The sequence below is a fragment of the Oryctolagus cuniculus genome, chromosome 11 (assembly GCF_964237555.1).
Source record: "Oryctolagus cuniculus chromosome 11, mOryCun1.1, whole genome shotgun sequence".
Classification (NCBI taxonomy): Eukaryota; Metazoa; Chordata; class Mammalia; order Lagomorpha; family Leporidae; genus Oryctolagus; species Oryctolagus cuniculus.
This window is the reverse complement of record NC_091442.1, coordinates 65,028,271-65,056,023: the sequence shown is the minus strand read 5'-3', so window position 1 is coordinate 65,056,023 and position 27,753 is coordinate 65,028,271. Positions and strand designations below refer to the sequence as shown.

Here is a 27,753-nt window from a genome sequence, read left to right as displayed (position 1 = left end):
GCCTGCCGTGGATGGGGCTGGAAGCAAGACCTCAGTGTGGGTGACAGGCACCCGACTACCCAAGCCATCGTTGTTTCCTTCCAGCGTGTACATTAGCAGGAAGCTGGAATCAGGAGCTGGGGCCAAGAATTGAACTCAGGCCCTCCCATGTGGGACATGGGCTTAATATGAGGACAAATGCCCACCACACTTGGTTTTGTTTTCTATGTCCCCTTTTACTGCATGCATTCCTTGAAACACCTGTTTCAACTCTACGCCTTAACTATCATGTGAACAAAACGACTAAACCCAAGTCTGTTTCTCTGGCCTTGACCTTACTCCTGAGCATCACCTCCTCACTAACAACTGTAGTCACTGCTCTTCCACCTGCCACCAGCCTCATGCCCACAGAGCAGTGCATTCTGCTCCAGGTGGCCCTTTCTTCTCGCTGTGCCTGTCATTAATAGCATCACCCCCACTCATTGCCTCCAGTGGGAACCTCAGCAGAGTCCCAGGCTTCTGCTTCTCCCTTACTTCCCACATCTGATAGGAAAGAAAGTTATCCATTTTCTCCCTCAGAGTTTTTTCTGGTTTTTTTTTTTTTGGTCTGTTTCCACTGATATAATGCAGACTCATTTTTCATTTTAACAATTGCAAGAGCCTCAGGTAAATTATGAGTTGTGTAGAATTTTTGCAATGAAAGGGAATTTGGCATGATGACCCTTTATATATCTGATGTATCTGTTTGTCAAAATAAAATTATAAGTTATGATGTCCTTAGGGAAAATGCTAAAATTTGAATGTCAATATTAATGGATTAGGGTAGAGTTTTAAAGCTGTTGGGCCAAAGAGGCGGGAACACTCCAGTTCTCCCCTGCCCATCTCCCTTTGTTTCTGTGGAGTTGTTGGGGGAGGGGAGAGTGGTCAGCACATGGAGGGAAATGATGGTGGGCCACCTGCATACCCTTTTATTGCTAAAAACCCGAGCAACAGTCACTAAATTCTGTTGGTTTTTCCTTTCATTCAGTTCCTTCAGATCCCAGTTGAGGGTGGGTGTCATTGTGCATGAAAGAACACTGTCCTAAGTAGTTGATTATTCTAGTTGGACTTTGGTGTATATGAGTTTCCTTTAGTTTTCATAATAAGCTATACTTAGAATACTCTGGCACATACTCAGATAAGTCTGAAGAAAGTGGTATTGTCCATTTATCAAGTGGGGACAATTGAGTCTCAGAGTGGCTAACTCATTTTCCCAGCATACTTCATTCATAGCTTGAACTAGACTTTGGACTCCAAGCTTTGATCTCTGTCTACTACACTTCAGCCAGCTCCCAAACCCAACAGCATGGGTTATGTTCAGTGAATGAGAGGTGAGTTTCTGGACCTTTGCTGTGTAAGCAGCTGCCATGGGGTCACTGTCCCCAGGCAGAGTCGGGGAGGCCCCTGTAAGCTAACAGGCACACTGCTGAGTGAAGTCCCTTGGCTTATTTTGGACAGGGACATGTGGCAAAGAGCATGCCCTGGTCACTTGCACAGGGCAGGTTGCAAGATTTTCCTAGGACGTCTAGAACCAGTTGTGCAGAGATCCTGTTTGGCCCTCATTCAGCAGATATAGTCCCTGATTTATAGCATCATAAAGAAACAGCAGTGAAGGCAGCCTCAGGCTTTTTGGCAGGCGAATATGGACAAAAAGCCCTCATGGCCTTTTGAAGAATTCCAGGGATGGAGACCACGGCGGGCTTCAGTCAGATGTAAAATGCAAAGATGAGGACATTCTTTTCTGGTTTCCAACTGTAGAATCTCACTGATTTGATTTAAATAGAATTTCCTCTTGTTTCTTTGACTGTGAGCATGAAGAACTAGTCACCCACCATCCTCTGAATAAAACCATTTCAAATGCATGAAGGAGAATGTGATCCAATCACTCCTCTTTCCTTCAGGCTAAAAGACCACGATTGCTTTTAACCTCCTTCAAAGCATTTATTTTCCAACCCTAGAATTGTTTTTGCTTCTCTTCTTGGGACTGTAAGGTTGCTCCATTGCATCACTTTTTCAAGTAAAGAGGTCGGGGGGGGGGGGCGGCTGTGTGGCATAGCAGGCAAAGCCGCCGCCTGCAGTGCTGGGATTCCATGTGGGCACCAGTTCGAGTCCCAGCTGCTCCACTTCTGACCCAGCTCTCTGCTATGGCCTGGGAAAGCAGTGGAAGATGGCCCAAGCCCTGCACCCATGTGGGAGACCTGGAAGAAGCTCGTGGCTTCACATCAGCACAGCTCTGGCCATTGTGGCCAATTGGGGAATGAACCAGGGGATGGAAGACCTCTCTCTGTCACTGCCTCTCCTCCTCTCTCTGTGTAACTTTCAGATAAATAAATAAAACTTAAAAAGAAAATCAACAGGTCATAATTGAGCATGAATCTAACAAGGGTATAACTAATGCAGGGTATTAGTAAAGAGATGGCTTCCTGAGCTCTGTGTGTCCTACCTGTTTTGGCACACAAACAGTGAGCCTTTGTAGTCCTCAGCCATTTTAAAAACAGAAAGAAAAGAGCCATCCTACTCTAGAAATGACTACACCAGAGAGAAAAATTAATTCCTTTGGTGGCCTCACCCAGTCTGGCTACTTGCTATGCTAATGGGGAGAAAAACATAACTTAGGCTGGGATTGGGAAGTGGCTGTGAATTTTGTGCTGGGGAACAGTGCAGTGCTGTGGAGTTTAGGAACTGACCCTGCACTTGAGAGAAACAGAATATTTACCCTCTGGTGCAAAATGGAAAATGAACCATTAAGTATTCAGTATATGCGCTGAAGTCTGAACACACAGACAAAAAACTCTTCTAGCCAGGAGCTTTTAAAACAGTACTGAATAGGAAATCACTGTGGGATTTTCAGAAATAAATCTAGTCTAACCTCTATAGTCCTTTAAGAGAAAGTTTCAAAACCCACCAGTTGGGAATGTAAAATGGTACAGCCACTTTGGAAAGCGAGTTGGCACTTCCTCAGAAAGTTAAACAGTTATCACGTGACCCTGTATTTCCACTCTCAGGAACGCGTACCCGACAGAACTGGAAACATAAATTCATAGAAACTCTTATGCAGATGTTTATAGCAGCATCATTCAAAGTGGCAGAAAGGGGGGTCACCCCAAATGTCTGTCAGCTAATGAATGGGGAGACAGAATGTGATGTGTTCCTACAGTGGAATATTATTCAGCCGCGAGAAGGAATGAAGTGCAGATGCAGGCTACAGGCGAGGAGCCTGGAGGACACGTGCTTAGTGGATAGAGCCAGTCCTCCGAAGCCACAGCTGTGTGATCCGTTTGTATTAATGTCCAGAATAGACCAATCAGCAGGGACACATGGTGGATCAGTGGTTGCCAGGTGCTAGAGGGAGGAGGAAATGAGGAGTCCTTTCTGAGGGTGAAAATATCCTGATTTTAGATCATCGTGATGGTTGTACAACCTTGTGACTGTAAGAAAAACCCTTCACGTACACTTGTTAAAGCTGAATTTTATGGCCTGTGGATTATCTTTGAAAAACAAAAAACAAACTACCTTCCTGTTAATTTAGACAGGCCTCTTGCCATTCTTTTAGAAATAATAAACACCTCAAAAACTTTTCTTAAGCGACTAAGAGGCTTTCCCCCAATCTGGAAAATTTTGTGCTGCTGCATTGGGTTTCATGAATGTTGCTGAGGTCACATGATATTTGCACAAAGTGGCTGAATTATGACATTGAGAAATGGGAATGCAGGCTGGGCTGGTGGTGAGAAAAGCCAGGAACACTCGATTCAGTTTTTACGAGCGGTCACTTAGTTTTGCTGCTACTTAAAGATCTAGGGGTTTCTTTTTTTTTTTTTCTTTTCTTTTTTTTTTTTTTTTTCTTGATGGTGGTGTTCCTGGACCATTTTTGTGACCATTTCTGCTGAAGAGCTCAATTGCTTATTTGAGATCTTGTTAAGTGAATCATCATATTTGCAAACTCCTTCTTTCATATCCATGCTGAAAAATGGGATGACAAGAAACACACCTAAACTAATTCCTGACTCTCGGGATTATTTTTTTCCCTGCAGCTATTTTTGACACCTCTAATTAGCATCTACAGCCTGGCTGGCCCCCGGGGGTGCTCACTTCAGCTTCTGCCACCAGCTGCCCTGCTTTCTTGCCCAGCCACACTCTTCTAACACTTTTGAAGGAGACTGGTGCTTTCGCTGCCTCTGAACAGAATCCACATGGTCTGATGCTTGGGGACAAAATAGATTGGTCCCCCCTCCCCACCCCGTACCTTAGAATTGATACACACTGTCAAAAAGGGTTTTCCAACTGGTTTCTCTTTGTCACCTTGTATCAGATTTTCTCCTCCATTCTGGAAACTGTACAGCTTAATGTTGCGTTTCAAATCACTTTCAGCTGAAAAAGTGTGTAATGGAATCAGAGCATCCCATGAATACTCTGAGCAGTGTCAGAGACGCCTTTTGTTTGCAGCTCTGCTTTCCAAGGGGACTGGTGACAACAGTGAAATTATCTTGGGGCTCCGGCTCAAGGATGGGCTCCTTGGCCTTTATGGTTTAAGGGAAGCTCTGAGGGCGACTTCTCCCGTCCTGACACCTGTGTGTTTGATGTCCGTTTATCAGGATACACGTTGTGGTGATGACCCTCTGCTGAGACGGAAGGCAGTGGCATGGTTGTTGTGCTTTCTCCCGGCCCGTGTGCATCAGGCCTCTTTTCAGGAGCATTTCCATTTAAACCTGAAAGGTGCCAAGAAATCATCCCCTTCTTTGTATAGGGGAGGGCACGAAGGCCCAGAGTTAAAACCAGCCCAAGGCGGAGTGGGCACCCACAAATTCTGATTCCCAGGCCAGTGCCATTTGCACCACCACACACAGCCTTGCTACTGCCAGTTGCTTACACATGTGTGAGTTTTCTCCAAAGCACTGAACTTTCTGAGCTAGAGGAGGGCTTGGCAGTTAGCCTCTGCCCCATGGTCTCTGATCATTTCATGCTCTGGTTGTCACATTGTAACTGCCCAGGTAGCCTGTTCGAATAACCCTGAAGGGCTCCCTGGTGCACTACACTACCTTCCTCCCCTGTGTTTGTGGGTTCTGCATGGATGGGCAGGTGGAGCTGTGTTACAGGGCCAGGGATTCCTTAGCAGAGATTTGAATGAACTTCTCTCAAACCAGAGCCGCACAGCCCCTGCCTTTGCTGTCCTTGCGAGTCCTGTGCTGTGGGGAGGAGAAACTGAATTTGGTGTGGATTTGCGCTTCAGGTGTGAGCTTGCTCCTCGTGTTTTGCCTTGCTTGGACGACCTTTAACACCTTCCCCCCATAGACACTGGACGCGTGGACACCGTTACTCTCTTTGCTCAAGTCCCCAGCCAGGACATTCTAGATTTCTTTCCCATTGCCCTATAGAGAGATTCTACTTGAACTTTTGAGCTTGATTCTCATTCCCATTTGTTCTCTTGCCTTCTCCCCTTCCCCCTTTGATAGATCACTACCATGAGCTTAGAGCAAATGGAGTGACTGAAGAAGTAAACTCGTGTCACTTGGGCAAAGCCTTTTCCTGGGCCTAAAGAACTATATGCTGCTTAACACTCCTTGCGCCGTGTTACACAGCACTTATTTGAAAAATCCTATGATTCTGCATTGAGGGATTTTGTTTGGTTTTAAGGCCAAAGGTTTTCTCTTGAGCAGAAAAGACTGAAAGGTGGTGTGTTCTGGACTGGTCCCTGGCAGGGCATAGCTTGTGAGGCTTCCAAGACTTCTAGAAAGAGGTGCTGACACGGGTTCCCATAAGCACTTCCTTTGTTACTGTTGTACTTGAGTCTGTTCTGTCACTACAGCCAGTGACACAAGAGCTCCATGTTGTACTGAGGCAACATCTCATCTCATTTTAATGATGGTTAGAAAAGGTGGAGATGGGGGCTGACTCAGTGGTGTGGTGGATTAAGCCACCTCATGAGCACCGGTTCAAGTCCTAGCTACTCCACTTCCAGCCGACTCCCTGCTAAAGTGCCTGGGAATGCAGTGGAAGATGGCCTAAGTGCCTGGGTCTCTGCCACCCACATAAGAGACCCAGATAGAGTTGCAAATTCCTGGTTTCAGATAGAATTACAAATTCCTGGTTTCAGCAGTGGCCTTTTGGGGAGTGAAGACCTCTCTCTGTTTCTCTACCTCTCTCTGTGACTCTGCCTTTTAAATAAATAAAATAAATTTTGTAGGAAAAAAAAGAAAATGAAAAAGGTGCAAATGAGCTATTATTTAAAACCTAGGAAGTAGCATCCTGGGGACATTGCTACAACTGATTGCTCTATGTGCACACAACACACCCGCATACACACTTGTGCACACATAGGACAGTGTTCAGTCTTCTCTGGGGATCGATCCAAGAAGCCCTGATGATTCCAGGATCCATGGCTGCTCAAGCCCTTGATATGAAAAGGCATTGTATTTGCATATTAACTTGTGCACATCACCCTCACGTCCTTTCAGTCATTGCTAGTGTACTTATAATACCTAATATAATGTGCATGTTGTGTAAGTAGCTGTTAGGCTGTATTTTTGGAGGAACGATGACAAGGAAACAAAACTTTATTTTTGTACATGCAGGATTTTGATTCTGTTTTTTGATTGGTTCTTTGAAAGGCAGAGAGACAGAGACAGACCAGCTGTCTACTGGTTCACTCCTCAAATATCTGCAACAGCAGAGCTGGGCCGTTTGAAGCCAGAAGCCCAGAATTCAGTCCAAGTCTACAGTGTAGGCAGCAGGAAACCAGGTATTTGATGTGCGTTAGCAGGAAGCTGGATCAAAAATGGAACTGGAGCCGGCGCCGTGGCTCAATAGGCTAATCCTCCGCCTTGCGGCGCCGGCACACCGGGTTCTAGTCCCGGTTGGGGCGCCGGATTCTGTCCCGGTTGCCCCTCTTCCAGGCCAGCTCTCTGCTGTGGCCAGGGAGTGCAGTGGAGGATGGCCCAGGTGCTTGGGCCCTGCACCCCATGGGAGACCAGGAAAAGCACCTGGATCCTGGCTCCTGCCAGGATCAGCGCGGTGCGCCGGCTGCAGCGGCGGCCATTGGAGGGTGAACCAGCGGCAAAGGAAGACTTTCTCTCTCTGTCTCTCTCTCTCACTGTCCACTCTGCCTGTCAAAAAAAAAAAAAAAAAAAAATGGAACTGGCACTCAAAGCCATGCACTCTGATGTGGGATGCAGGCATCCCAAGCAGGGTCTTAACTACTGTGTCAAATGCCCACCCCTTCTTTTTTCTGAGATATCTTCTGTCTGGAGAGGTGTTACTCATGGAGAGAGAGGCCAGCTGTATGTTGAGCTTTGTTGGCCCTGAAACTAGAGACACAATGTCTTCCAAGCAACAGAAAGTAGGAGTGGCTGTGTGCTCCCTCACAGCAAGGATGTCCCCAGCTCCATTTAGTTCCAGTGGTGATCTGCAAGGTGGGGTGGGCCTCCCATCCCACTGCCAAGTCCAGAACCCCAGGTGGCCGTGTGGGCCCTGAAATCTACAAGTTGTGTGGGGCTGGGACCAGGCAGTAAGTGCAGCAATGGAGTTAGGAGAAGGCTGTTATATTTTGCTTTTCCTCTAATAGCAGCACTAATTTAGCACTGGGAATTTTCCTGTGACCACTGAGGAAATCCTACATGGATCTATTCTGTCACAGCCTGTGGGCATAGCTTCAAGTCCATCATGAGGTCCCCAGAGAAATGTCTGCAGCACAGTAGTACAACATACCCTGGTACAGTGATGGATTGCACCTGTCTAAACTACATGATGTGAGGACATCATGAGGTCTGACAGCAAAACGGACTGCTTGATTTTCAGCCACTTAATCCCTCATTCTGAATTTTTCTTTTAACATTTTATTTATTTGAGAGGTGAAGTTACAGCCAGAGAGAGGGAGAGACAGAGAGAAAGGTCTTCATCTACTGGTTCACTCCCCAAATGGCCACGACTGCTAGAGCTGGGCCGATCTATAGGCAGGAGCCAGGAGCTTCTCTGCGTCTCCCATGTGGGTGAAATGGCCGAAGCACTTGGGCTATCTTATGCTGCTTTCCCAGGCCATAGCAGAGAGCTGGATCAGAAGAGGAGCAGCCAGAACATGAACCAGTGCCCATAGGGGATGCCCATGTGACAGACAGAAGCTTAGCCTACTATGCTACAGCACTGACCCCATTCTGAATTCTTTTAAATTTTTATTAATTTATGAGAGGCAGAGGCAGATACACAACACACACATACACACACACAGGGACAAAGACGGAGAGAGAATGAGATCCTCTACCCACCAACTCACTCCCAATGCCCTCAGATGGCCAAGGCTGGGCCAGATGGAAGCCAGAAGCCAGGAACTCTATCCAAGTCTCCCTTTGGGTGGCAGGAACCCAACTACCTGAGCCATCACCCCCATCCCCCAGAGTCTGCATTAGCAGGAAGCTGGAGTCAGGAGCTAGAGACCAGTACTCTGATGTGGGACTTAGGTGTCCTAACTGCTAGGCTAAACGCCCACCCCACAACCTGGTTTTCAACTTTTTATTTCTGAGCACGGTTGGTGTTCTGCATTTACTTTTTGTGTCTTCTCTAAAATCACAAGTGCTGGGGGAAAATACAGACATTTTTAGGCTTACCCAGTTCATATTTTTCTAACAAAATTCAGCCCCTGGTTTCTCAGTGGCTGCTGACGTTGATAACAGGCTATTTTTGCAGTTATGCTGAACTCAGAAGAATAATCTCTGAGATACGGTCTGGCCACTGAGAAGAACTTTGTGCACAGGGTACATGGGGTTCCTGAAGATCAGTCATGATCCCAAAATTAATCCGCACTTAGGAGGACTCTGGATCCTCTAGGACTGTGTGACAAACAAGTTCCTTTTCCAGGAGCAGTCACGTAACAAAGATGCACGAAGAAAAGCTAACTCTCCTACTCCCGTGCTTTTGCTACTCATTCAGACATCGTCATGTACTGTCAAGGTGGTCAGGTGGGACAGTGGACAAAACTGAAAGTAGCAATGGAGGCTTTATTCACTTAGCGCAATAATGCATGCAAGAGGCAGAAGAGAGCAAAGCGCCCCCCCACCCCGCCATCCTGAGTCCGTTCCTCCTGCCCCAGGATGGCCCTGGGCGACGGACTGTTAAGTGACAGTGGAGCTACAAGTGGAGAAGACCCAGTCAGAGTGGAGACCTGTGGGGCCAAGCCCAGGCTGCATGAGCACACACAGCTTTTTAACCTGGAATCAAAGTCTTCACTTAGATGGGGCGTCTATATATAGTTTTTGTTTTTATAAACGTGGGATTGTGTCACATGTCACTGTGCCATTTGCTCCTCAGCCCATCGTGGGTGCCTCCAGGTCACTAAACATAGACTTCGTCTATGTTTATGTCTTAAGGACTGCGATGTGGAATACAAACCAATCCATTCAACAGATCCCCTTTGACAGACATTCAGGCTGCCTCCAACCTCTGCCACAACAAGTACGTGTCTGTGTCTTAGGTGCACAGTCTCACTTCCCTGGCATGTATGGGTTCCCAAAGGCCAGTGCCTGAACCATGGACTAGAAATAGGTACTTAGAATAAAAGACTTAACAGGTGTAACAGTTCATGTTCCCATTAATTATGAGAATGACTTTTTCCTGTCACCCTATATGAGAACTACAAAATAGTGGTGATTTTTTAAAATGATTGCTGATCTGTTGAGCAAAACTCTTTGTTACTTGTATTTGCATCCTGCTGGACAAGTGAAATTGTGCATCTTTCCATTATATACATTGAACATTTACACATTCCCTGAGTCATCTAGCCATGTCTCTCTCTCTCTCTCTTTTTTTTTTTTAGATTCATTTCATTTATTTGAAAAGCTGAGCATTAGATAAAGGGCATGGGGAGAGAGAGAGCTCTTCCATCTGCTGGTTAATATCCCAAATGGCCTTTGTGTAGCCAGGTTGGGGACAGGCCAAAGCCAACAACCAGGAACTCCATCCAGCTCTCCAGTGTGGGTGGCAGGGCCCAAGTATTTGGGCCTGCCAGCCATTGCCTGCAGCAGGAACCTGGATCGGAAGCAGAATAGCAGAGACTCAAACCAGCGCTCCAGTATGGGACACAAGCATCGCAGGCCATGGCTTAACTCACTGTGCCACAACCTTGGCCCGTCCCTGGTCAGATACTGTATCAGTGATTTTTCTAGTTTGTCAAGTGCCTTTTAAAGGTGCGTTTGTTCTGCCCTAAGGACATCACGTCGAGGTAGGACTCAACAGAGTTAGTGTGGTTTCCTTAAGAGAATGGCAAAACCGAGTCAGAGTTAGAAACAAGCATCCGAGGATGTAACACTGGAGGACAGAGGCGCAGAGTTTTCAGGAGTTGTTCTCTAAACTCGAAATTCTTGTCAGAAGCAAACTGCCGCTATCCTGCTCGGTGGTTAACAGGGGTGGAGGGCAGTATTCAGAAAGCTGTTCATCGGGGCCACCATCATGGCAAGTCTGTTAAAGCTGCCACCTGAGAAGCTGGCCGCCACCTGGGCACTGATCCATGTCCCAGCTGCTCCACTTCTGATCTGGCTCCTGCTAATGGCCTTGGAAAGCAGTGGAGGATAGACCACGTGTTTGGGCCCTTGCCACCCATGTGGGAGGCCTGGATGGAGTTCCACCTTGTTTCAGCCTGGCCCAGCCATGGCCATTGCAGCCATATGGGGAGTGAACCAATGGATGGAAGATCTCTCTCTGTCTGTCTCTCTCCCTCTCAGTCTTTCTCTGTAACTCTGACTTTCAAAATAAATAAACCTTTGAAAAATGAAAAGGATACTATTCATGCCTTAGCTTTACCTCCACTTCCCCATCCTTGAAGTTGACTCATTACAAACATCAAACCTTATTCACTTTTTGTCGCAAATAACACCCCACCTGCTAGACCGGAACTGAAATGCAAGCACCTAGATTGCCATTGCAGTCATTGTGAATGAAAAGCTAGCTTTAAATTTTCTTTAGGAAAAGAATCTCATAAAATATTGGAGGGGATATGACGTGCAGAGGCCCTGCACTGAGAGCAAGGTGCTGGAAGAGCGTCTCTCTACTTTGTTGATTGTTTAGTATGAGAATTGTCAGCCTTCACGTGCACTCCGTTCCTTTTGAAACCCCTGTGCCCCTGGCTGCCCTGCTCCAGATTGGGGAGCGGCACTCTGACAAATTGATCCCGAGATCAGAGGGATGAAAGGGAGAAAGATCAAAAGGAAGCCAAGGATCACATGGGAAGAGGCATCGTGACGTGCAGCCGGGAAGGCTGGCAGTCAAATGTGCTGTCGTCTCGAATCTGCAGGGGCCTCGTGAGGGAAGACCGTGCTAGTTCAGATGGAAGCGAGGACTGCTCTGTCTGCAGGTGGATTTGATTATCGTTGCCTACTTAAAAAAAGTAGTATACCAAATCAGAGCAAGATAGCAGTGAGTTCCTGGTGTAACATAGCGTAGGGGCCTCAACAGGCAGGGCTGCACCAAGCAGGAGCCAGGAACTCAATCTGGTTCTTCCGTGTGAATGGCAGGGAGCCAAGTGCTAGAGCCATCGTCTGCTGCCTCCCAGGGAGTTCATTAGCAGAAAACTGGAACCTGGAGTAGAGCCAGGACTCGGACCCAGAACTCTAATGTAGGATGTGTGCATCCAAGTAGTGTCCTAATGACCGCACTAAACACCCCTTAATTATTTAATTCATGAGCAAATGGAAGTAAGGAACATCAAGGCTCCAATCATAAAATAACATTGAAGAAGAAGAAATGCTGATCATTGTGATTTGATCAGTATATGTTTGCACATACTGAGATGTCACACTGTAGCCCATAAATGTGTCCAATGACTGTTAGTTTAGAATTTTTTTTGAAAAAGACTAAATAAAATACACAGCCTAATTTAAAAGAAAGACAGTAATAGCTTAGGATTGCCCCAGCAGTAAAACTAGAATGGAATGCATGTACCTCATTGTGTGTGAACTTGAAATTTAATAACAGAATAAACGTGGTGATAGCTTGCTGCCTTTGCTGCATACTCCCTCCCTCTCTACCTAGGGAGGGGCCCTTGGCTCCCTTTCCCTTGGCCTTTGTGTCACTTTTTAGGGATGACACAGCCAAAGAAACATCCTCTTATGCCTGCTGTCTTTTTGAAAGACCAGTGAAGAGACGGGTAGATTTTTGAGGGCCCAGGCTGTAATGCAGCTGTGAACAAAAGTCCTATTTAGGGCCTTCCTTTGTGGATACTCTGTTCACCCACCCAAGCCCAGCCCACAGTTCATTCGTTTAGTCCCTGGCAAACAGTCGCTGCATATCTACCACAGGCCGGTGAACACTGAGATTCAGAGACGGCGACTTGGCCTTTGCCAGGAAAACATCCTTGCGAAACCAGCAATAGCGGTGAGGACTGGTTAGGGCCATGGGACAGCTAAACATGTGATGCCTCGGGCTTCTCTCTGTGTGGTTTTTTTTTTTTTTTTTAGATTTATTTATTTATTTGAAGGGGTTACACAGAGAGAGGAGAGGGATAGGGATGGGGGGGGGGGGGAGGGGGGAGGTCTTCCATCCAATGGTTCACTCCCCAGTTGGCCACAACGGCTGGAGCTGTGCTGATCTGGAGCCAGGAGCCAGGAGCTTCTTCCGGGTCTCCCATGTGGGTGCAGGGGCCCAAGGACTTGGGCCATCTTCTACTGCTTTCCCAGGCCATGGCAGAGAGCTGGATTGGAAGTGGAGCAGCCAGGACTCGAACTGGCGCCCATGTGGGATGCCGGTGCTTCAGGCCAGGGCGTTAACCCACTGTGCCACAGCACCAGCCCTGCCTCGAGCTTCCCGAGAAGGGACATTGAAAGTGGACCTGGAAGGCCTTGAAGTGCATTCTCCTGAGCTGACTCAGAAAGGAACAGGCTGGCCATGAGAAGGAAGAAGCAAGTGTGAGAGAGCAGCAGGAATGAGGCTGGAGCTGGAAACACAGGCAAGAACCAGACAATGAAAGAAACTGAAAACCTTTGGAAGCCATCCAGGCAATCTAGGTAGGGGATGTGGTGTGGGGCGTGGCCTCAATTATGCGAGGAAACTGAAAAAGTTGATCTCATAGAAGTAGAGGGTAGAATGGTTGTTAGTTACTAGAGGCTAAGAAGGGAGTTGAGAGGGCAGGACGGGGAGAAGGTTCATGGGACAGGAGTACAGTTGGGTGGAAGGAGTGGATAACTATGGTTGACAACGTTTTTAGTGTTCCCAGCATGAAGAAATGAGAAATGTTTGAGGTGACAGATACACCAGTTTCTTTGATGGAATCATTACACACTGTATATGTATAATTTAATAATGCTGTACCCCATAAAAGGGTACAATTATATGTCCATTAGAAACATAGATTTAAATAACCCACCTTGTGCGTGGATCAGAGGGGCTTGCTGGGAGCTCCAGAATCACACAGACAAGCCTTGATGGCAACCAAGATAGAGACACTGGCTGCGGGAATCAAGGAAGGAAAGAGCAGCCCTCATTGTGGTCCCTGGGTTAAGTCGCTCCATTTGCAGTGCAGGCATCCCCTATCAGAGCGCTGTTTCCAGTTCTGGCTGCTCCACTTCCAACCCTGCCGTCATGTGGGAGATCCAGGAGGAGCTCCTGGCTCCTGGCTTTGCCCTGGCCCAGCCCCAGCTCTTGTGGCCATTTGGGGAGTGAATCAAGAGATGGAAGATACCTCTCCCCACCTCTGCCTTCCAAATAAATAAATAAATCTTAAATAGGAAAGGGATTTGTGTGCTTCTGAGGTGGCAAAAGCTAGAGCACTCAGTGTCTGTCTGGATGTGGAGGATGAGAAAAATGGGAATTTTTGAATGGCTCTCTGACTTTAGGGCTGGGCAGTGGGGTGGAAAGTTGTCTTTCCCTGAGAGAGAGAAAGCTGGGAGAGACACTGATTCGGGGTTGTGATCATCATTTCAAACCAGACTGAGTGTGTGATCCCAGTGAACACCCAAGAGTAGAGGGGCATTGACTGGGAAGGACACCTGGAGCCGGCAGTGTGTACAGTTGTTGAAGTTGTTGACTCATACAGTGAACATCCAGGCACACAATCAAGGTCCACTTCATGAGTGTGAACTGTGCAGTCCTGGCAGGGCACTCTCAGAAGGGCCTCTCATTTAGTTTAATGCTCTGTGGTCACCATGGTGAAGTTCTCAGTTTTTAAACAAGGGTTCCTGCATTTTTGTATTTTGCACTGAACCCTGAAAGTATGTAGCGAGTTCTGCCTATAGTGGCCTGACCCTGCCTGTGGGCTATAGTGGGGCTACACTGTTGATCAGGGTAGACATGCTTTGTGCCTTACAAGCTTCCACACTGCATGGAAGGAAGACAATAAACAGTTACAAATGTATGTAGGAGAGGGATCTCCTTGAACCTTGAGTGCTAAGGAGTTAGCAAATGAGATTGCCCAGGGGGAGAGAGTAGTGAGAGTTGTAGCCCACAGTACCAAAAGAGGGTTGGAGACATCTGAGAGGGAGTGTTCCAGAAGCCGGCATTGGGAGAGACCGTAAGATGCTTCCTAGGAGAACAGAATGATGCGGGGCCCAGGGGACAGAGCAACAGTGAGGCCACTTGGTTACTCTACTGTGATGGCACCTTTGGGGTTGGGTGGGCAAAAAGTTAATTTATCACTGTGTGAGGGATCCATGGGACTTGAGGAAATACAGAACCTGAACATAAATTATTATTCATTTATAAAACTTGGCTTAGTAGGGAAGAGAGGAGGACAGTCTCAGGAGGTGAATTTTGAATGAGGAGAGGATTCTTCTGTTTGCCTTTCACTGTATTTTATTTTCTAGACACAAAATGATTTGAGGATGGTTTTGTGCTATGGGCAAAGGTCCTACAGAGAGAGGTTGGAAGAGGAGAAGAGGGAATAGCTAAGTGATGCTGGGTGACCCTGAGGGGGAAGTGATCACAGACTAGCCACAGGCAGGAAGAGACAGGAAAGATGGCTGGGCGAGCAGGTGAATTTCCAGGTTTCCCTGTGAAGTCAACCTCACATTACTTGTTCAAGTGAACATCTGCTGCCTCTTAGCTTTTTTCTCTTCTTTTGGAGACAGGGGAGAGAATGCACAGTAAAACATACTTCCATCCATTCGTTCACTCCCCAAGTGCCCATGATGATCAGAGCTGGGTGACGGCCAGGGGCAGGAGCCAGAACTCAATCCAGCTCTCCATTGTGGAAACCTTTCCTCCCCGGGTGTGCTTTATTTTTTATTTTTTTTTTTTATTTTTTTTGACAGGCAGAGTGGACAGTGAGAGAGAGAGACAGAGAGAAAGGTCTTCCTTTTGCCGTTGGTTCACCCTCCAATGGCCGCCGCAGCCAGCGTGCTGCGGCCGGCGCACCGCGCTGATCCCATGGCAGGAGCCAGGTACTTCTCCTGGTCTCCCATGGGGTGCAGGGCCCAAGTACTTGGGCCATCCTCCACTGCACTCCCTGGCCACAGCAGAGAGCTGGCCTGGAAGAAGGGGCAACCAGGACAGAATCCGGTGCCCCGACCGGGACTAGAACCCGGTGTCCTGGTGCCTCAAGGCGGAGGATTAGCCTAGTGAGCCGTGGCGCCGGCCAGGTGTGCATTAGCAGGAAGCTGGCATCAGAAACCAGAGCGGAGAATAAAACCCAGGCACTCCAATGAGGGACCTAACCATCTCAACTACTAGGATAAATGTTCACTCCCTCTGCTTCTAAATTCTGTTCTCCTCCTACTTCAAATTGGAGGAACAGCTTTTAAGTTCTCTCGCTCAGCAGGTACTCACTGGGCTCCTGCTACATGGCAGGCATGGTGCTAAGTTTTTAGAATGGAAGAGAGAACAAAACAGACAAGGCCCTCGCTCCCTCTGCTGCCCCAGGATTTCAGGGCTCTTCTTGATTCTGTAGGGTGAGGTCCTGACCTAGTCTTTCATGATCTGCCTCCCCTTCAAGTTCTGTAAGTTTCACCATACAAATCTTGTCTCTTAGGATAGTTATCCTCAGCCGGTCATTAGGACAAAGACCCTTTGAATTCACTCACACTGATCTGTGAATGGAGGATGTCATCTTTAGTTGGGAAGGTGATTGCTCCTTATAAATTGTTCTCAGTCTATAAAAAGGATTTGTTTTCCACTTTACTTGAAAGACTTCCCATCTGTTGGTTCACCCCCTAAATGTCCACAGTAGCTGGAACCGGCCGGGCCAAAGCCAGGAGCCTAGAACCCCTCTGTGTCTCCCACATTGGTGGCAGGAACCCAGCTACTTGGATCTTCACCTGCTGTCTCCCTGGATGCACATGAGCAGGAAACAGGATCAGAAACAGAGCTGGGGCTGCAACTCAGGCACGCTTCTGTGAGCTGCTTAACTGCTGAGCCAAATGCTTAAGGTGTAGAAGGGATCTTCAATTTGTCATATTTCAGGCAACATAATAAAGGAAGTAATTAGGAATAGAAGGAATGTGACAGCAAGGGCACCGTCTTCTCGGATTCCCTCAACTTTTCCCTTCTCTCACAGCGTCCATTGTCTTTCCTCCTGGAGTGTCAGACAATCTGTAAAGCCACGAAGATTTTTGTTGTTATTTCTTCCCCTGCCTGCACCCCTCCACTGGTTCCTATGATAACAACCACTGGGGCACAGGTGATATAGGGTCCTGTCTGGGATTGTGACCGCTGCACCTGTTTACAGGGACTTTTCCCATGTCAGGAACTGGCTTTACAGGTGGGAGGTGGGGAGGAATACCTAGCGGGGCTTCTTGGCCTAAAGAAGCTGAATTCCCTAGAATCACCCAGGCCTCTGTCCAGAGTTGAGCTCATCAGAAGCATTTCCCAAGTGTGTGGGCCAGGTCTCTAGTTTCTGGCTGACTGGGGCCAGGGAGCTGTTTGATCTGTATAGCAACCAATCCCCTGGGTCGCTGCCAGTTATCATAGAAATGGCAGCATTCGGCCCTGGCTGATGGACAGTTGGGAAGTGGCTGCCAGGAACCACTTTGGAAGCACAAGGCACTGCTGGGAATAGGCCCAGGAAAGGTTGCTCCACAGTTTCGAGCCTGGTAGCCTTAGACTGTCTGCTTTGGGAAACTCCATTCTCTCAAAAAACCCTTGAGTCAGCAGCACAGGTTTTGGAGTGTATGAATTTCCTGAGCTTTAGGAAGAGATGATAGTAGGTTTTTCTGGACTTGAGGTATCACCCCAGAAATGCCAGGGTCTAGTGAGACATTCCCAGTTTTTCATGAGTTGCCTGGGGATCTTATTACAACAGATTCTGCTACAGGTGTAGAAGCTGTTTGACATTCTGCATCTCAAGCTCCTAGGCGGGGCCCATGCTAGACTCTTTGAATAACAAGGATCTGGAGTTGTACTGTCTAATGCAATAAGTACTAGCCACGTGTGGCTGCTTAAACTTCAACTCATTGGCCGGCGCCACGGCTCACTAGGCTAATCCTCCGCCTTGCGGCACCAGCACACCAGGTTCTAGTCCCGGTCGGGGCGCCGGATTCTGTCCCGGTTGCCCCTCTTCCAGGCCAGCTCTCTGCTGTGGCCAGGGAGTGCAGTGGAGGATGGCCCAAGTGCTTGGGCCCTGCACCCCATGGGAGACCAGGAGAAGTACCTGGCTCCTGCCATGGGATCAGCGCGGTGCGCCGGCCACAGTGCACCGGCCTCGGCAGCCATTGGAGGGTGAACCAACGGCAAAAGGAAGACCTTTCTCTCTGTCTCTCTCTCTCACTGTCCACTCTGCCTGTCAAAACCTTCAACTCATTTAAAGTAAATTTTAAATTCAGGTTCTTGCTGCACTAAGCAGAGTTTGGATGCTCAGCACTCATATGTGGCTAGTGGCTGCCATATTGGACTGCACAGATGGAAACATTACGATGGTCACAGCAGGTTTTTCTGAATAACCCAGCACTAGCGTTAGCCTCTCCTGCATCATTCACTGGTTCTCCATTTGTTCACTGACTTTTGTTGTGTGCCAAGTAGCATGCTTGGCGTTGGGGTGGTAAGGCACAGGTTTTTTTTTTTTTTAAAAAAATCATATGGGAGCCAGTGTGTATTTGGCCTAGAGGTGAAGATGCCCGTGTCCCACACTGAAATATCTGGATTCAAGTCCTGGTTCCAGCTCCTGATGACTGCACCCTATGTGGCAGAGGTGACAGCTCATGTAATTGGGTTCCTAACATCCATGTAGGAGACTTCGTTTAAGGTCCTGACTCCTGGCTTGGACCTTGCCCATTGCAGGCATCTTGGAGTGGACCAACTTATGGAAGTTCTCTCTTGTCTGTCTCTTCCTACCTGTCAAGTTTTTAAAAAAAATGTTTACTTATTGTAATCAACCTAGAATGCAATGTACTTAAAATAGAGATACCCCCAGTGGGTGAGGGATGTAGTCAGTAACCACAAACTCTGCCTTACAGGTTGGAGGCAGAAGTATCTCCTGATATTTCATGTGTAGTCTGATCCAAGCTGTGGCTGTCACAGAATGAGCGTGTTTATGAGACTGGCTGCTGACACTGCCTTTTCCCCCATTTCAGGGCCATAATCATTAGAAATGGAGAAATCATCCCCATGTCTTCGGAATTCACCCCCGAGACTGAGCGCCAGCGACTTCAGTACCTGGTAAGAATCCTGTAGGTCTGGCAGAGGGCAGCGGTGTCAGGGATGCCTTTGGAGCTGTTTTGGGGGACCACATTGCTGTTGACAAGGGGTCAGACCCACAGCAGTCAAATGACATGTAGTACTAACCCCCCCACACACCCTGGCTCCATGTGTGGCGACATACTCCATGGCCATGAATTGATTATTGAGGCAGATTTTCTCCCATGCATGACCAATGGAAGACACCATGTGCTCTGTTTCTTTTCATAATTTGGTGTGTGCAACATGAAATGCTCTGTGTGAATCACTGGCACCCTACCTACTTCCTTGAGCTCAGAGAGGAAATCTCAGGGCCCTTTGGGGAAGGTGCAGGTGTTGCACAATTTGCGTCCACCCTGAAAATAAATTCCCTATAGCTCTCCATCTTTGGAGTGAAATCACGAAAGGACTATGGAATGGCTTTGTTTCCCTCAGAAACCTGTCTTCTAGGCAGTAGGACAGACTCCCTTTTCTGTCCTTGAATTCCAGGGACAAGATGTTAGGCTTAGAATCCCAATTATGAGGGACTTTGGTGATCATCCTAGGTCACTCTGGGGCAGACGTCTCTGGGGACTAACCCTGGGAGCAGTAATTCTGTGGATGAAATGTCTCCTTGCCAACTGGACTTCTTTTTAGGCAACATGGGCAAAATAGTGGCCACCTGCTCTTAGGAAAGAACTGGTACAGGCAACTCAAGAAGGGCTTTGTTCACGTCTCTGCACCTCAGTGTGTGTGATTGGCCAGGATTCGATCACTTGGGTTGTTTTAAAACACAGTCATGCGCTTTCCCTCAGTTTCTCTGTGTTTTTGTTGGCTTTGTTCTATTACTAAGCTTTGTCACTTTGCTAAGTTATCTGGTGTATAAGATACCAGGGATCCAGAGCCAGTGTCAAAACAGTGCTTCAGTCTTTTACCTACTATTAATTTCTAATCTTTTTGCTGTTGTCTTCAAGCTAATATGAGAGCACTTCAAAAGTTGGGCACAGTGGGGTAAGCCACCATGTTGGATGCCCATATCAGATTACCTGGCATCAAGTCTCATCTCCACTTTCATTCTGTCTCCCTGCTAATGGTCCTGGAAAACAGCAGATGATGGCCTTAGTGCTTGGATTCCTGGCTTCTGGCTTCAGCCTGGCCCAGCCCTGGCTGTTACAAGCATTTGGGCGAGTGAACTAGTAGATGGAAACTAACTTGTCCCCCCTCCCCTTCTCCCTCTCCCTCAGTCTGCCTTTCAAATAAATACATCTTTCCTAAAAAATAGAATTTAAAGGTAATTTCATTTTAGTGCAGAAAAATTGAAATACCTGCATATTTTTCAAAATACATTTTACATGAACTTTTTGAAGATCCTGCATGTGCATGTATTTTAATGTTTTTTCACCAAAATGTATCTATTGGTCCATTTTTCCATGAACTTTTTGAAGTGCTCTTGTAGATTTGAAGCCACCAATAGGGAGTCTAGACTTTAGAGCGCTTTCGTTCCTTTAGTGGTCTGTGGAAGGAATCCTACAGTAGCTGACTGATCGTTTAGGTCCCAACGCCATTGCTCACTGGATAGGTAGCTTTGTGCAAGTCTCTTAACCTTTCTAGATGTCTGTTTATCACTTGTGAAGTTGAGAGCTACACTGGAGGGTCATCAAGGACCCTTGAGGTGCAAGGGTCCCTCCAAGCAGAGACCATAACAGCTGGCCTTTCTACCGCCTGTCTTTCTCTGTCTTCCACAAGGCCATCCAAGTGATCTTATCGCAGACCTTGTCGCTCCCCTACCCAAAAGCCTTTGGCTCCCCACAGGAACAGAATGCTGGCCAAACTTCCCGACAGCCCTAGAACCCTGGCCCCTGCCCACTTCTCCAGCTCCCTGTCAACATGCTTCCCACACTGCAAGCCACAGAGCCAACTTCCATTCCAGGGCAGGTCGTGATCTCTCCGACCTAAAGGCTCTTGGAAGTGAATTCTGCCGGGACAGCCTTTCCCTTCTTCTCTGCCAGGAAATCTCCTCCCCCCCCCCCCCCCCCCCGCCTTAGAAGTCCCAGCACAAATGTCACTTCTTCTGGGACAAGTCCTCCAGTCCTCCCAGGGAGTTAGTCTCCAGCGTCTGTGTAGCAATGTCTGGAAGCCTGCAGGGCACCTCTCAGCATAGGGTGTTTAATTGCTTTTTCAGATCTCCATCTTCCATTCCAGACTGAGTTTTGGAGGGCAGGGCCTCTTGCCTCAGTCACCTCCTATTGCCAGTACTCAGTTGGTACAGAGGAGATACAAAATCAGTATTGGCCACTTAGTTTGTAAAAATGAACCAATGCTCATATCAGCACCAAGAAGTATTTCCCCTCCACCCCCGCACCTAAACAGCAGAACACCAAGTTTTGCCTCTCTTGTCTCTACTATAACCATCTACATCATCCCCTTCTTTTCATTGAAACCTATATCTTATTCCCTAGGGTTTTCATTTTCTCACTAGAGGCAAGGAATAGTAGCAGGCTAACTTTTTGCATTTTTTATTTTGAAATAATTTTAAACTTTCATAGTTTGAGAATGAATTTGGGAGGTCAAGTTTGAAGGAAGGATGGGCATGATAAAATTCTTCAGCTTCCTGACAATCAGTGGGCTATTTGGGGGCTGTTGGTGTAAGATGTGTGTATCTGCAGAGCTCAGCATTGTCGCTGTGTGTGTGATTTCAAGAAGGCGGCCCACTGAGCCCTAGCCTCATCGTGAGTTCTGCAAACAGAGAACCTAAGAAGGCCATACAAGGATAAATGAAATGATAGATGCAAAATGTCTGGCAATGTTCGCTGAGTCAAAGTCTTAACACTTCAAATCTTAGTCTGTTTGCTGTAATAAAGTACTCTAAACTGGGTGGCTTATGAGCCACAGACATTGACTTCTCACGGATCTGAAGGCCGGGAAGCCCACGATCAGGGCACCTGCAGCTTCAATGTTTAGTACAGACCTTCTTCCTGGCTCATGACAGAACCAGCTTCTCATCACAGCATCATGTGGTGGAAGGGACAAGGATACTCCTGCAGCTTCTTTTGTACAGACATGTGTACCCTTGTGACCTCCTAATATCCCTCAGGCCTCGCCTCCCAACACCATTGCCATGGGGGATTTGGCTTCAGCCTAGGAATTAGGGGGGATTTAAACATTCATGTATGGCAAAATCCTTCTCTGCTGCAGACCACAGGAACATTTTCCCCTGTGTTTATTTAAGAACCACTTCGAATGTTGCTAAGATTAATGTATATTCTGGCATCATTCTTGAACAATCAGTGTGGACACTCTTGGCCCACAGAACTGAGTCTAATGCCTGAATTTCTAAACAGTGAGAACACTGCACACATTCTTTTTAATCCCTACTTCTAAATCAGATGGGTTTCTCAAATTTATAACTGAAACTTTTCTCCCCAGGCATCAGGAGTGTAAATGATCAGAACATAAAATACCCTTGGTTGTCCAAGCTCTTGCTCCATCAGGAGTCGGGGAATGTATGCTTGTGTGTGAACAGATCCAGTAGTCATATTCACATGATGTGACTCTCTGAAGCTAAGCGTTAAAGAGAAATGGGATATTTATAGCATAATCTTGTGATGAAGTCTTTTATGGTAAAATATTTGTGAGAATATAGAGGTTTATAGCATAAAATCTTGAAAGTAGTATCAACTAGGAGAAGAAAACAGGAATGTGATGTGGCCTCCTCTCAATCCAGCTCAGCCATGAGCTGTGGGACTCCCACCCCCTCACACATATCCCTGATCTCCTCTGTCCTGAATAAAACAGGTAGGAATACTTCCTTATATTCTGAAATGGAATGGAAAACTCATCCATGGTAATGTGAAATACAGATGCACCACAGCTCACAGTAGGGTTGCAGTCCAATAAACCCATCATTAAATCAAAAATATGGAAAGTTCAAACCTACCAAACATTTAAGATTTTATTTATTTATTTGAGAGGTAGAGTTACAGACAGTGAGAGGGAGACACAGAAAGGTCTTCCATCCACTAGTTCACTCCCCAGATGGCCACAACAGCTGGAGCTGTGCTGATCTGAAGCCAAGAGCTTCTTCCTGGTCTCCCAAATGGGTGCAGGGTCCCATCTTCTACCACTTTCCCAGGCCACAGCAGAGAGCTGGATTGGAAGAGGAGCAGCCGGGACTCAAACCAGTGCCCACATGGGATACTGGCACCGCAGGTGGAGGATTCACCTATTGTGCCACAGTGCCAGCCATACAGCTTAGTCTTATCTACCTTAAACATGCTCAGAACACTTACGACAGCCTGCGGTTGGGCAAAATCATGAAACACGAAGCTTATTTTATAATAAAGTGTTGAATTTCTTAGGTAATTTATTGAATACTATATTGAAAGTAAAAAGCAGTGTTTTTATGGGTATGCTTTCACACCATGATAAATTCCAAAAAGCATGAGATTGAACCATCATAAACTGAGAACACCTGTGTGGTATAGTGTCTATAATTTTAAATGGGTCTAACCCTAGCAGTTTATTTTTTTTAGCATCCCTTTCCGTGAACTAATGATGAAACCAGTTAGTGCAGTGAGAGTCACAGAATCGCTTCCCTTTACATGATCTTAACCGGTCAGTGCATTGTGGGAAAATTAACAGCATGCACTTTATACTTCAATCATATCAGGTTTTATGCTCATGGAGTATGAAGAAACATTTATGAATCAGTAAAACTTCTAGATCCCCCGCCACGTGCTTTTTGAGCAGCGGTCTGCAGTCCTGGGGCTGTTGGAACTTGCAGAAACGATTCATGATTTTCTTGGGGGTGGGGAGGGCAAGTCAGAGCCCTTTGTACACGAACTGCTTGGATCCGCATCAGAGAGGAATGTTCTTGGTATGCACAGTCCGGACATTCGGGGATTATAGAACTGGAAGCAGATTACAGGATGATGGATGGAGCAGGCGCGTTAATTTTGTTTGGTCTTGCATCCTGACCTCAGAGGGTCCTTCACGCGGCTCTCTGGGAAATCTGAACTTTGTTTCATAGATTCTCAGGCAGGGTGATTAATCGAGCAGGCCTGCGGCTTTGACGTGTTCACCTGGAATGTGGCAGGTGTGTGACGAGGGGGTCAGGGGCCGTGGACTCCTGCGTCAGCAGCCAGAGAGAGCCGATGATCCCACAGTTATGAAGACCCCCTGTGCTCTGTCGCTGGGCCTTTTATTTATTAATTTTTAATGTTTCCAGGGTGATTGAAATGAAATACTTAGAGGGGGGCACCAAGATGGTCAGACTGTTTTGATGGAGTCGGGGCTCAGCTAGGAGGGAGAGGGTCTGATTTGTGAGCATGGGAGCATTTTTCAGCAGTCTTGCTCTGGGACGTGGACCCGACACTTAGCCTCCAGTGACAGCCGGAAGTGGCTCTCCAGCACGCGGGTGGGGGCTGGGGTATCTAGCCCTGTGGTATGAGAGTGAAGGCTCTTACTCCATTCTACCTAGACTCGTTTGTAAGTTCTGATTCGATTGCCTTAAGAAGTGCTGGTATCATCACAGCTTCCAATAATGGATTTCTGTCCTTGCAGAATTATCCGAGTCTGCAGCTGTTTTTTATCAAGGGCAGTGCACAAAAGAGACGAAAATGGGTTTCAGCAACACATTTGATCTGCATAAGTGCAACATTATCCGAGGTGATGCTTGCTGTGTCCTTGGAACCCGCCCAGCTCTCTGCACCCAGCCCCACTCTGTCCGCCATTTCTCAGCGCTACACTTGGAAAGGCTTCAAGTGAGCAGCGTTGTGCCTCTGGGCTCCCTGAGATTTTTCATCCTCAAGTTATCTCTGGAAAAATATTCCTTAAGCATGGTCTTCTTTTAAGACAGGGGGCTATAATGGAAGAGTTCAAGTGTCCTAGTGAGTAAAAATGGTGAACTAGTCAGCCTGGCATCCCACTTAACCTTGAGAGCAGGTGGTTAGACCCAGCGAGCCTGGCTTGTGTCGCCAAGAGGGCGCTCTCCGCTTTGCTCCTTAGGAGAGCATCTGAGTCATGGAAAAATCCACTCCGGCCCCATCTCCTTTGCCATTTAACCTCCTTTCATAAAACTATATGTGAGTTTCAAATTTTCCCATTAAAAAATAGCAGGCTGAACGCCACCGTGACATTTTTCCTGTTTACAGTGGGTTCCCAATAGTCATGTACAAAGTTAAATGTGAATCTTTCCTGAAATCTGCATGAACCAGGCAGAATTGGAGCAATCTTCAGTTCTATCATAGCTCGTCTATATAAGCCTAGTTTTTATTACTTCGAGATTTTTAAAGAAGCGGGAATTAAACTGAAACGAAGAATCTTCTATGAAAGAATCCAATCCATACGTAGTGAGACCTCAGCCATTTTCCATTTTTCCATTTTTTTTAACCCTAACCAAAATATTCTCTTCTTGCATAGTAAATCAAGCAGGCAGCCTTGGCTCTGGAAAAGCTGTCTCATTTGACCGTTAGTGTGACCGTTGGTGCTCACCAGTGGCTTGGCTGATGTTATTAATTTCATTTCCTTCTTGACCTTACACTTTCTATCATGATAAATCATCTTGAATTGTAAGGCTTCCAATCTTCCTCTCATAAAATTGGATGAGAATTTTCCCCCCGAGGGCAAAAAAGAAGAGAGATTACTCAACTTTTTGGGGAAAAAAATGATTTGTATTAGACACAAAAAAAATCCTCACTTCAGTAACTCTTTTAAATGCTGAAAGATCTGGACATTTTAAGAATGAATCTAAAAGTTTTAGTTTGAGGACTTTATGAACTGCTTCGCGCCGTGAAATCTGCCATGTTGTTTAACACCTACATATTTATACTTTCCCAGTTCTGCTGATGGCAGTGGAAATTGGAGTAACTCCTTTACAAGGGGTTTGGCAGTCCCTTAGAGCTGAGCATGCTGTGGTCCAGCATTTTTACTCCTAGGTCTGTCCCGAACAGAAATGTGTCCGAATACCCACCGAAGAATGGAGTGCGCATAGCAGCACTGTTTGTGAGAGGCTAGGCTGGAAGCCATCCATGTGCCCACAGAGTGGAGTGGTAGATAAATCACGGTGTTGTCACAGGATGGAGTACTGTACACACCGAGACTGAACAAGTTGTAACCACACGCACGGGGAAATCTTACAGACTCGACATTGGGCAAAGGAAGCATCCTGCAGGGTTGTAAATGAAGAACAGAAATAAGCAAAGGTAAGGGCGGCGGTTTAGGGCAGTGATTAAGATAACGCTTGGGACACCCACATTCCATATCACTGTGCCTGGGTTCAAGTTGTGACTGCTCTGAATTCCAGCTTCATGCTGACGTGCACACGGAAGGCTGCAGATGATGGCTCAGGTGGTTGGGTGTCTGCCACCTGTGTAGGAGACGTTGATTGAATTCCCAGCTCCTGGTTTCAATGTGGTTCAGCCCCAGCTATTGCAGGCATTTGGGGAGTGAACCAGCAGATCAGATCTCTGTCTCTGTCTCTGTATGTCTCTCTGTGTCTCTCTGCCTTTCAAGTTAAAAAAAAAAAAAAAAAAAAAAAAAAAAAAAACTTTGGGCTTGTTAATGACACTGAATTCAAGCTAAAATCCCTCTCAGGATTCAAGACTTTAGAAAAGAGACATGCATAAACTTGCTTGCCAGTATATACTGGAATAAGCCAGTATGAACAAAGCAGTGTTAACCAGTCATGTCATTTGAATGCTGGGCAGGCTCTAAGAAGTTTCCAAATTCCTAAGTTGTCTGGCCCCTCTGCTTCTGCCAACAAAATGTCTCTGTGCTGGTCTGTTGGGAATCCATGGGCTTCCATGTTCCCTGCTTGGAGCCAGGTCTCTGCCCTGGTTGACTCCTCCCGCTGACTTCCATGTCTCCTAAAATTACTGGAACAAGGGGCAATGAAGCTCTTTACAACAAGTTTTTAAAGCCTAGTTTAAACACTGGATTCTCAAAATCCAATAGGTTTTAGAGTTCTTTCTATTTTTTTAATTTTTTAAGTTTTTCTAAATTTATTTGGAAGGCAGAGGAAAACAAATCTTCCATGTGCTGGTTTACTTCCCAGTTGTTACCTGGAACTCCGTTGGGTCATCTTCTGCTCCTTTCCCAGATGCATTAGCAGGGAACTGAATCAGAAGCAGAGAAGCTGGGGCTCTAACCAGTGCTCTGTTATGATATGTTCACACTGCAGGTGGCAGCTTAATCCACTGTGCCACACACTGGCCCCTAGAGTGTTGTTTTGTTTCGCTTTAAACAAAAGTAATCCATATTCGATTTGCATCCTCACATTCAGCCTACCGCACATCAAAATATTTGGAAGAAACTGTGTACTGAACATAGAGATTGTCTTTTCTTGTCATTATTCCTTCAACCAGGGGTGGGGAACCTCTTTTCTGCCAAGGGCCATTTGGATATTTCTGACATCATTCATGGGCCATACAAAATTATCAGCTTAAAAATGAGCCTGATACAGAGGTATTGAATTTCGAGCCCCACTTGCAGCTGCCTTGGCAGGGCCAGGCCCAATGATTTTGCAGACCCCCTCCTGCCCGAGGGCTGGACGTTCCTTACTCCTGCAATCTATGCAGCACAGCAGCTGCTTGCATAGTAGCGCTTACCTTGTGTGAGGTGCAGTGCGTCCACAGGTATTTCAGGTATGTGGGAGGATGTGGGTGGGCCACATACAAGTACCACACCAGGTTATGTAAGGGACTTGAGCGTCTGTGGGGCCTGGTATCTGAGGGGGTCCTGGGGCCCATCTTCCACAAACACTGAAGAGGTGCTTCACTTCCTCTTTGCATTACTTTAACATCATTAACTCCCTAGAGTCTGAAAGAGGCGACAGTGATACTAAAAGTACTAATAAATAGGAGGCCTACCATTAGACTGTGGATGACAATTTTTAAAGAAAGTGGTATTAGGCCGGTGCCGCGGCTCACTTGACTAATCCTCCGCCTGCAGCGCCGGCACCCGGGTTCTAGTCCTGGTTGGGGCACCAGATTCTGTCCCGGTTGCTCCTCTTCCAGTCCAACTCTCTGCTGTGGCCCAGGAGTGCAGTGGAGGATGGCCCAAGTCCTTGGATCCTGCACCCACATGGGAGACCAGGAGGAAGCACCTGGCTCCTAGCTTCGTGATCGGTGCAGCGCGCCACCGTAACGGCTATTTGGGGGGTAAACCAATGGAAAAGGAAGA

At 46.9% G+C, this 27,753-nt stretch overlaps 1 protein-coding gene across 2 annotated transcripts in view; it reads left to right on the top strand.

The window, feature by feature from the left end:
* PPM1H (protein phosphatase, Mg2+/Mn2+ dependent 1H) overlaps positions 1 to 27,753 on the top strand; it is a 301,454-nt gene that overhangs the window by 183,658 nt on the left and 90,043 nt on the right. For both annotated transcript variants that reach the window (XM_002711306.5, XM_051846392.2), the window contains exon 5: positions 18,492 to 18,576. In XM_002711306.5, the coding sequence (XP_002711352.2) occupies positions 18,492 to 18,576 (85 nt within the window). The remainder of the gene's footprint in view (positions 1 to 18,491; positions 18,577 to 27,753) is intronic.